The sequence below is a fragment of the Ailuropoda melanoleuca genome, chromosome 6 (genome assembly GCF_002007445.2).
Source record: "Ailuropoda melanoleuca isolate Jingjing chromosome 6, ASM200744v2, whole genome shotgun sequence".
Lineage (NCBI taxonomy): Eukaryota > Metazoa > Chordata > Mammalia > Carnivora > Ursidae > Ailuropoda > Ailuropoda melanoleuca.
Window position 1 is genome coordinate 17539882 of NC_048223.1, and position 10623 is coordinate 17550504.

General features: G+C 41.0%; 1 protein-coding gene across 1 annotated transcript in view; it reads right to left on the reverse strand.

Moving 5' to 3' along the window:
- LOC105241345 (collagen alpha-4(VI) chain) overlaps positions 1–10623 on the reverse strand; it is a 106238-nt gene that overhangs the window by 39894 nt on the left and 55721 nt on the right. Inside the window, exons 17-21 of the mRNA XM_034662019.1 lie at positions 9739–9792; positions 7461–7523; positions 7056–7121; positions 795–848; positions 642–677 (exon numbers count right to left, since the gene is read on the reverse strand). Of these exons, the coding sequence (XP_034517910.1) occupies positions 642–677; positions 795–848; positions 7056–7121; positions 7461–7523; positions 9739–9792 (273 nt within the window). The remainder of the gene's footprint in view (positions 1–641; positions 678–794; positions 849–7055; positions 7122–7460; positions 7524–9738; positions 9793–10623) is intronic.

Genomic DNA, 10623 nt, shown 5'->3' on the forward strand with positions numbered 1-10623 from the left:
CTACATAATAAATTTATTTTGTTAAAAAAATTTCTGAGAGCATCCTAATCTTCGGATTTGAATCCTGTCTCCACTGATTATTAGCCATGTGACCTGTGACAAGTTTTGCTAAATCTGTATCTTCTCTCTTATCTGTAAAAGGGAACCAATGGTGCTCATAACTCCTGGGGTTGTAGAAAGTTTTACTTGAGGTGTTAGAAATAAAGGTGTAGGGCAATGACCGGTGCTAGGCAATTGCTTAGTAAAATACAGTTCCCCCGCAGAGATAGCCCCTATCCTACCCTCAAATCACATCCTTCGCATTTGGATAAAAGGTAAAAGCTCAATCTTTTTTCATCGTTTAGGGACTATGAGATCCCCTTGAGCACCCACAGGCAGTCCCACTTCTTCAAATGGAAAAATCATTATTTGGAGGTATTAGCTTCCTTTCAACCTAAATGAGATATTATACCAGGTTGGAGGAGAAGCAGAGAACCATATTAACTTTTTCTTCTTCATGGAAAAGGTCTCGATGAAAACTTCTCAGTGATCCTCCGGCAACCTCAGACAGCCCAACCAGAATTCCCCTTGACCTCAGAGAGAACTATTTAAAGTAGTCATATCTGTGGAATGAGAAGCAAAATTTTTCAGAAAGCACTGACCTTCAGCCCTGGCACACCTCGTCTTCCTCTTGACCCCTACAAGTAGAAGGGAAGCAGAGACCTTAGAGAAGGAAACAAGCCCATTTCCACCCCAGCCGACCTCTCTCCTCCACAAAAGCAGGTGAAATACGACCCACGAGTGGTTGTACTTACCTGAGGACCAACATTTCCAGGTTCTCCCGGAGGTCCATCGAAACTAGAATGTCCCTGAAAAGGAAGAAATAAAGGGAATGTAAGTTTAGATGCCTACACCCTTCTGGATTTATTCTTCAGACATGGGCTTTCCAATACAGAGGCCACTAGCCACAGGTGGCTGTCAATTTTAAATTCATTAAAATTAAATTAAAAATGCAGTTTCTCAGTTATACTATACAAATGTCAAGTGTCCAATAACTACACGTGGCTAGTGGCTACCATATTAGACAACACAGATATAGGATATTAGATCTCAGAAAGTTCTATTGGTCAGAACTTCTCTAGAAGCAAATGGATTAATTCTGGTGTTTTAAAATAGCCACATTGTAGGCACCTTTCTCCAAAGATTGTTCATGTGACACCTCCTCTGGGTTCATCATGCTGGGACAGTAGTCAGACATATTCCCCAATAACCGGTCCTTAATATTTGAAAAATACCAGTACTTCCCTTTCTGCCCATCATATAGGATACAGACTGGCAGACAAGCAGAAGGCAGAAGAGCGAGTCTCTGCACATGCGGAGTGATCAGTATAGACCAATGATGATGGAGGGAGAGGTTACACACATCCAGGATGAGGAAACCCTCCAGTGCTCTCACTTCTTTAAGGTCAGAAATGAGATGGGTGGTGTCCAGAGAAAATAAGTCCATCTTTTAGGAAAAATGAAAACCACCTTGAGTCCCAAGTAGGGATATTTTAGATACTCAGAAAAGTCGCATGCTAGCTCAGTAAGAACTCATAAATAGGGAAAGAATGTGAGATATCGAAATAAAAACATTTGTGCAAAGCTGTTCTTCCAACTGTTATTTATAATAGATTAAATTCTGAAACAATTACATATCCCACAATATGAGGGAAATGTTGATAAAATTATGGTAGAAACACTTACTGAAATAGTATGCAACCATTAAAAATTATGTTTCTCAAAAGCTTATGAAGGAGAAAAAATGTGTCATAACATTCTTTTCAAGTATGTTAAATTCTCTGAAAGAATAATTTATCCCAAATATGGAGAAAGACAAAATGATGTTTCTTCATTTCTTTATACTGTACTAGAACATTTTTTAATAAGCCCATGGGATCCTTATCTGACTTTCACAGGGAGAATAGCTTTGCCATCACCAAGCTGGGAAAGTTCCGTAAACTGATGTTTTTCTTGGCTACTGGAACTATTAATTTTTTTCTCTACATTTTACTTTTCTGTATTCCCAAATATCTGTAGTGTTACTTTTTCTTTCTTAAAGATTTATTTATTTATTTATTTATTTATTTATTTATTTATTTATTTGAGAGAGAGAAATGAGAGGGAGAGGGAGAGAGAGAATCCTGAAGCAGACTCCCTGCTGAGCGCAGAGCCTTTCGGGCTGGATCCCAGGACCCCGAGATCGTGACCTGCGCTGAAATCGAGAGTCGGTCGCTTACTGGACTGTACCACCCAGGTGCCCCAGTAGTGTACTTTTAGAATGGGAATTTTTTTTTTTTAATATAGTAGGCTGTATGAGAAAGTAGGCTTCACACAAGGTGCTCTCGTGATTGGTCTAGATATAAAAAAGATTATCTTTCTTAAAATGTTTATCATTTTTTCATTTCAATAGTAGACAGTTTTTTGCAGCCAGCATAGCAAAGGAATCATCTGGGCAGATGCTGGAATCATTAGGTGAAAGACAGGGAAACAAGAAATTTACAGTCTCAGAATATCATTGCCAGATTATTTGATCATTACAAGGAGGGAAAAAGTATGTTTATAATGGGTAAGTCTAGTGAACCCCACCTTCATTAAGTGACCAAATTAATGCACCAGTAACGAGACAGCCAGGCACAGTGTCCCTCCTGGTGACTGAGAAGCGTACCGCCTAGGGACGCCTGGGTGGCTCAGTCAGTTAAGCGTCTGCCTTCGGCTTGGGTCATGATCCCTGGATCTTGGGGATTGAGTCCCACGTTGGGCTCCCTGCTCTGCAGAGAGCCTGCTTCTCCCTCTGCCTGCTAATCCCCGTGCTTGTGCTCTCTCTCTCCCTCTCTCTCGCTCGCTCTCTTGCTCTTACTCGTGCTCTTGCTCTCTGGCAAATAAATAAATAAAATCTTTAAAAAATTTTTTAAAAAGAAGGGTACCACCTTACTTAATCTGCCAAAAATGCTTAACCTGAATCTAGTCATGAGGAAACAATCAGACAAATCCTAATTGAGGGATGTTTAGCAAAATAACTGGTCAGAAATGTCAATATCGGGGTGCCTGGGTGGCTCAGTCGTTAAGCGTCTGCCTTCGGCTCAGGGCGTGATCCTGGAGATCTGGGATCAAGCCCCACATCAGGCTCCTCCGCTGGGAGCCTGCTTCTTCCTCTCCCACTCTCCCTGCTTGTGTTCCCTCTCTCTGGCTGTCTCTCTGTCAAATAAATAAATAAAATCTTTAAAAAAAAAAAAAAAAAGAAATGTCAATGTCATGGAAACAAATAACTGGACAACAGCTGTGATTGAAGGATACAACTGAGTCAAAACAACTAAATATGCCACATAGTCCTTGACTGGATCTCGGAACAATAACAGTAAACATAGCCATGCAGGGTATCATTGGGGCAAGTGTGGAAATGTGAACACGGACTGCATATTAGAAAATAATTTTATGCCATATTAAATTTTTTGAGTGTGATGACTGTATTATGTTTATCTAAGAGAAAGTACTTGTTCTTGAAAGATACTTGTTGAATATTTGGAAGAGAAATCTTATAAGACCTTCAGTTAATCCTTGATTAATTAAATAATTAACTAATCAAATGGCTCAACAAAATATATCAAATGTTACCTATGTATTTGTAGAGAGAGACATAAAGTAAATATGGCTAAATGATAACAGTTGGTGTTCACTATGCTGTTCTTGCAACTACAACTTTTTCTGTAGATTTAAAATTTTTCAAAATGAAAAGTTGGGGCAAGAAATATTACAAGTTCATCACAGAATATTTCAACAATTCAGAGAATAAAGTTAAGAAAAAAACGCACAATTTCTGGGTGTTTATCCTTCCAGAATAGATAGATATAGCTGCATTCTACCAATTTGGACTCTTGCTGAATACAGAGTTTTGTAATCTAGTCTTTTCACTTAATATTACATCATGAATGTTTCCCTTGTTATGAAACAGACTTCTGAACTATTTTTCGTAGCTTAGTAATATTTGATCATGTGCCATTGTTTATATAAACAACCCCTTATCATCAGACATTCAAGCAGTGCAGTGATTTAAAACTTAATAATCTGATCTCTATCCTTGGAGCTAAATTTTTGTGTTGGTCCACGATTAGCTTCTAGATAAATTTCCAGAACTGGAAAGACTGGATCAAAGGATATATACATCTGAATCCGTGGCAGACACAGTTGGGGGCTACACAACACTCTTGCCCCTTTCTTTCTTGCTAAGAAAATCTGTTTCATTTGGGACAACACGCCCAGCCCCAAAGGATGAATTACGACGGGTCTGAACCAGTTATGGAAATCTCATTTCATCAGCCAGAAAGCTGCTTTCTCTGGGTCTCTTAAAATGGGGCAAGCACAAGTGGGGAGCACAGGAGCCAGCCAATGAGCCAAAAAGAGAATATTGCTGGCAGTGCCCTGATGATAGGAAAGCACCTTTCCTTCGGGCATTTTATGTAAAAGTGAAGACTAAATGCTTGGGCAGCTAAGTCCAGGCACCACACTGAGGAGGGCACCATGGAAGAAAGGGGCTGAGTCCCTGATGACATCCCTGGCTTTTGATGACATCACTGAGCTAGTGTACCAAACCAGGAATCACCTTTCCCTGGATTATCAAAAACATGTTTATTAGCTAAACACTGCCAGTCAGGCTTTGTCACTTGTATATTTGTCACTTGTATATTAAAATATATAAACTTGTATATTAAAATATATAAACCTGTGTGTATTAAAATATATAAGCAACAAACAGCAGTCCTAGCTGATGTATGTTGTCAGATTGCCCTCCAAAAGGGTTGTATTGGTTTTCCTTCTCATAAGTGGAAAAGCATGACGGGTTTTCCATCCCTTCTCCCATACTGGATGTTAAAATAAGTTTCTGTTTCGTTTAAAAGCCAGCTTCATTCTGGGGACTGTCTCCTTCTAAATTGCAACACAGAATCTGCTCTTTGGTTCAACTCAGAAACAAATCCAGGTATCCTCCCTTTTTAAAAGTATGTGTTCAGCCACTTCACGTTTATGAAAGATCGACATTAGTACCAGGTTTCGCTAACCAAAAGAAATTCAAGGAGGATTTTCACTTTTACGGCAAAGGGGGCCAAGTGGAAACCGCGCTCAGCATGTGTTTTGCACAGCGAGCTTTTACAGAGGCGGCGCGCACCCCAAGCAGTGAGAGGCTCCGCCCAGCCAAGCTCTTTCCCGGAGACCACACTCAGCATCATCTCAGCATTCAGCCGCCATAGCTTTGAACTCTGTGAGCATTCGTGCATCTCAATTTATTTTGTGCATCCCTTAGCAAGATGTGTCCTAAGGTATCAGAGAAGCCTAGGGGAGGTTATTTTTGGAGTCTGGGAACACTTTAAAATATTTCCGTAGAAATTAATGGTAATTGCTTCTTTGCTTACTGCATTTCTGTTTACGATTGGTTTTCATAGGAACTCTCTTCTGCCTTGGGATAGTCGAGTAAACCTATACGAGGAAAGACTGCCCCCTAGAGGTCTAGCTTCTAATGGCACGCAGCTGGTTAGAATTTCAACATTGCAGCCGCAGGCTTATGTAATTGGTGAGAGTGACTTTTATTACCCAAGTCTATTCAGATAATACTTAGCACCCTTCTTTGAGCTCAGCATGGGAGTAGAAACCACGTGGAACACAAGTGCAGTATGACACGAGCCATTTCAGAGGGTCACAATTTTGGTTTGCACGCACAATTCAGGGATCTGACGTTCCGAGTAGCCCTGAGCTATGAAGTCAGCAGTGGAGACCTCTGAAAACGGCGAGCAGGAGGCTCCCCCATGGCTGCGACGCTGGGATGTACACAGTACTGAACAGCTGGTCTAGAGGCCGCAGTTCCTTCCCAGATGTAAAACCACAAGCAATCCATGGAAACAAAGCTCAATTCATACACCTTCCTTCCCATGACAACCACTAACTCGTGGAAACTTCAAAATGGTTTCTCTAACCTTCCCACCTTGCAGATGAGGAAACCAGGGCCCAGGTGGGTTAAGGGATGCTGCCTTGCTGTTCTCTTAGCTCAATCCCATAACTGATTGAGTAGCTATTCAGCGGGCTCTCTGATCTCAACTCACCCAAGAGAACCCTCTCAACGCAGTTTGTCCAAAATAATTGTAATTAACAGTAAGATGAGAAATTCTTGCAGTAAGGAGTGACAGTTTTCTGGCATAGCTACAGAATACTGATCCTGTTACAAACCAGATTTTACTCGGGACCTGGACGTATATAAAATGGATATGAATGCGCCACAATTCAGGGAAGAGAATCAACGTCCTAACGTTATGTCAAAGGAGGCAAATTGGAGTCCAAAGCAAATAGAGGTTGCTATCCAGTTGTAAACATGTTGCTGTGCAGACCCTGTTTCTGGAAATTGGGAATGACGAGATGTGAGGACTGAGACACTTGGGTAAGTTACCTCAGTCACTTTTCAGTCATGCATTTTAATGACTAGGACATAAAACATCTAAATATGGCTTCCAACCAGTTAGCAGCATCTGCAAAGTTAGCAAGTCTTCTACCTTTGGTGAGGTCCTATGTCATGACACTTCCAATCTTCCAAGCTAGACAAGGATCTTATCTTTAAAAATGGCTAGTACTCGAGTCACATCAATCAACATGGGCAGTGGTGGAAAGCAAGTCAGAGGTGTAATGGCCCGACTGCTTTTAAATCAAGACATAATTAGGAAACTGGGGAATTTTTATACTGAAAAGATCTTAGGCGTCAGTGAGCCTGATGCTTTCATTTTGGAGATGAAGAAACCAAGGATAAAGGAGATTAAGTAACTTGTGTTACTAGTGTTGTGGGAAATGAGATTTTTTTTTTTCAAGAAAAAAAGGAACCACAAGACAAGGATGCGAGGCTATAAATGGAGATTAGCATTCAGAGCTCCTGTCTCCATGGGCAGTGGAGTCCCACAGGTTTGCTCTCAATGCTGATCCAACCAGAACATTCAAGACTTCTTCACCAGCTAGCATCTTTCCCACATGTACCAGTATCCCCAAACAAATAGAGACCATCTTACCTGATGTCCACGCCTTCCTTTTTCTCCCTTAGGGCCTTGGATGTAACTATCTGCTCCAGGATCCCCCTGAGAAAAGAAAAGATTGCTTACCTCAAATGGATGGGAAAGATAGGAAAAGAAATTACAGGAAATACGACATTTTTTAAAGGCTCCAAAGTAGACCTTTTTAATTGTCCGGGCCTGCTCAGAAATCCCGAATACCCAATGCAATTAAAGTTGCAAACCCTTTAAGAACCTAAATGTTCTATAAGATGGGTCTTCTCACAAATCTCTTATTTGTTGCAAGGCTAAGACAGGCTGAACGGATGCCTCGTTGATGAGTAATTAATTGCTGTCTTTGTGTCTAAGCAAACTGTTTATAAGTCCCTGGATTAAAGCAGCTGAAATCTTTCCACCAGCACTTACAGGGTCTCCCCTTAACCCAGGCTCTCCGTGCTCTCCAGGAGGTCCAGGTGGTCCCGGCAAGCCCTTAAATCACAGAGGGGAAAAAAAGTGTCATTTTAAAAGATCATCTATCACCTAAAGGAAAGAGAACATTAAGAGGGAAAACGAGCATCACATTAAAAGAACAATTTAGTACTTGAACTTTAAAGCATTTGCTGCTAAATAGGTGAGGCTGCAATGCAGAAAAGAGCATACTTTTATTGGAAGCCTGTGATATATGTGGCCCTAGGTGTGCATTACCTCACTGAACCCTTACAGCTCAGGAATTGCATATTACATGCAAGGAACCTAAGGCTCAGGGAAGTTGGACCCAGCTCTCCCTACCACCAAGTCCCTGATCTTTCCACTTCTCCCTGATACTCCTACACAGAAACACACATAAGAAGAAGGCTTTCTCTACCACAGACATGGACAGCACTGGCACAGCAAGATCTCACGAAAAGGGGGCAAAAAGAGAGAAAAATGTTTCTGGAGCTCTTACTATAGAAAGGGAACCAGCAAGGTGAAGCAATTTGCCATAAGACTATAACATGATAAGCAAATGGTTACCTCTCTTAAAACCTGCTGTTAATGGTACCCCCTCTGTGTAGTAGTTCCTGCAGAGTCGGGGAGAGCCCCGACCCCAGGAACCTTCCTCAAATTGTGTTATATGCCTGGTTCTAGAGGGTATATGCCACACTCTGAGCATAATGAAGTGAGACCCATCTCTGAGATCTGGTTCTCAGACTCACTGGGAGCAGAATGTTCTCTAAGCTCTAAAAAAATGCCACTTCTTATTGTTACTTATAACTCTGCCTTACCTCTTTCCTCACCTGGTATAATGATAAAAGGAGTTACTTAATTCTAAATTCCAATCCTGCTATCCAATTTACTAGCTAGGCAAATTTCTTTGACTTCTCTAAGATTCTATTTTCTCATTTGTGAAACAGATATACCCATTTTATAAGGCTGTTATGGAAATTAAATGGAATAATAAATTTAAATGTTGAGTACAGAGCCTGGCATTTGGTTCTTATCATGATGTGCCCAACTTTCCAAGTGTTTTGCTAGGGGCGCCTGGGTGCCTCAGCCATTAAGCGTCTGCCTTCAGCTCAGGTCATGATCCCAGGGCCCTGGGATTGAGCCCTGCATCGGGCTCCCTGCTCGGCAGGAAACCTGCTTCTCCCTCTCACACTCCCCTTGTATTCCCTCTCTCGCTGTCTCTGTCAAATAAATAAATAAAATATTTTTTTTAAAAAAGCGTTTTGCTAGATATGCTCTACAAGTAAGAAACCCTTAACATGTGTTTATTGAATTTAACTAAATTAGATGGAAACTGAAGGCTCTCTGATCTTGAAAGAAGTGTGGTGTCTCCCACCTTCTCCAAAATCTAATCCCCAAATTGCAGCTTATCAATTAAACCTTCCCCAATAAAGAACCATTTCTTGTGACTCCTTGTTTTATTTATCAGGAAATCAATCCACACCTTGGGGTAAAAGCATTACCCCAAAAGCATTACTCTAATTCCACAAAAACATAATCACACCCTTTATCTAATCCAGTCAACCAACAGAAGCTGATTATAACAGTTCTGAGATGGATCCCTCTGGCTGGATTCCATAATTGCTTAGTAATATCTGCCATGGGCATGGGAAGGCAGAGCTGTGGTACATACACCAGGCATCTGCTTTCCCTTACATAGAAATATAATGCGGGAAGGATGTAGAGAAGGGAGAGAGCACTACAGACTGATATGAGGGGGAAAGAGGGGAGCTGGAAATTGGAAAGAAAGTAATATTCAAATAAACACTGGAGATGGAAGCAGGGAAAAAGCCACCCGAGGATGGGGTACCCAGCATGAGCTAAGACACAGAGGTGGGCATGCACAAGGATTCCTCGGGGATCATGAGTAGTACAATCTGACTGGAAAGGACACTTTTGGACTGACAGTAGTGAAGGATGTGGCTGAGAGGTCTGGGGTGTGAGACTGAATCACTGGCGACAGGGAGCCTTGCAAAGCTCGTGAGATAGGGCATGGCAATTACTGTTCATAAGCTCAGGGAGCCGGTTTCCATCACTCATATCACTAGCAGCATGGGAGGGTCTTCACTAAAGAGTCCAAATTGCTAATATTTATTGCCCTTTAACTCCCAATCTAGAACTTAAACCACTAGAGAATTCTTTCCCAGAACTTAAAAATAAACTGTCAAGGTCAGTTGATACAGTAGAAATATGAGAGAAGAATAGCCTCACACTTTACCCGATTTCCCCTATTTCCTTTTTCTCCAGATGACCCCGGGGCTCCACGATTACCCTAGAAAAGGAAAAATAAATATACAAAGAAGCTTTGTATATCAAGTCACACCAGAAAGTTTTTCCATGTAGTTTCGCATTCTAGCCAAGAGCAGAAAGTTTCTTTACCATCCAACTTGTATGGGACAGAGTAGAGGCTCTAAACAATACTTCCTTTGAAAAACAATATGAAATTCCAGATAGCAAAGTGTGAGGTGCTCCACATACGTTCATGAGCTGATAAAGAACAAGAGAAATCCTTAGAGTTCAGAGTAAAGAGAATGCAGAAATCCAGAGAAGTAATAGCCATTGGCTGTCCTCGGGACTTCTGATCACTCCGTGAGGACCGTGTGAAAATACAAATCTCATCATTTATTTTAAAGTGATCTCAGGAGGACGTGCCACCAAGGACGTGGCAGAAGCAAGCAACCTAATGCAGGCCTTAATGACTTCTCACAGATGAAGTTCATTTAAAAATGCATTTAAATCAAAAGTCATCATAAAAAAGGAAAAAAGAGAGAAAAGAAGAAAAAAGAAAAAGAAACAAGAAAAAAAAGAAAAAATAAAATAAAATCAATCAATCAAAAGTCACAACACATGTGAGGGAAATACCATGAGGGAGAAGCCAGCAGAAACAACAGGCAGCAAAATCAGACTTGTAATGACTACAGCTATTGGAATTATCATATGCACAATATAAAATAAGTATATTTCATACATTTAAATAGGTTTACAAAAAAAAAATGAGTAAAATAATAAGCAACTGTTAAAAAAAGAGACCGAGGGAGGGAGGTTAAGATGGCGGAGGAGTAGGGGACCCCTTTTTCAGCCGGTCCCCTGAGTTGAGCTGGAA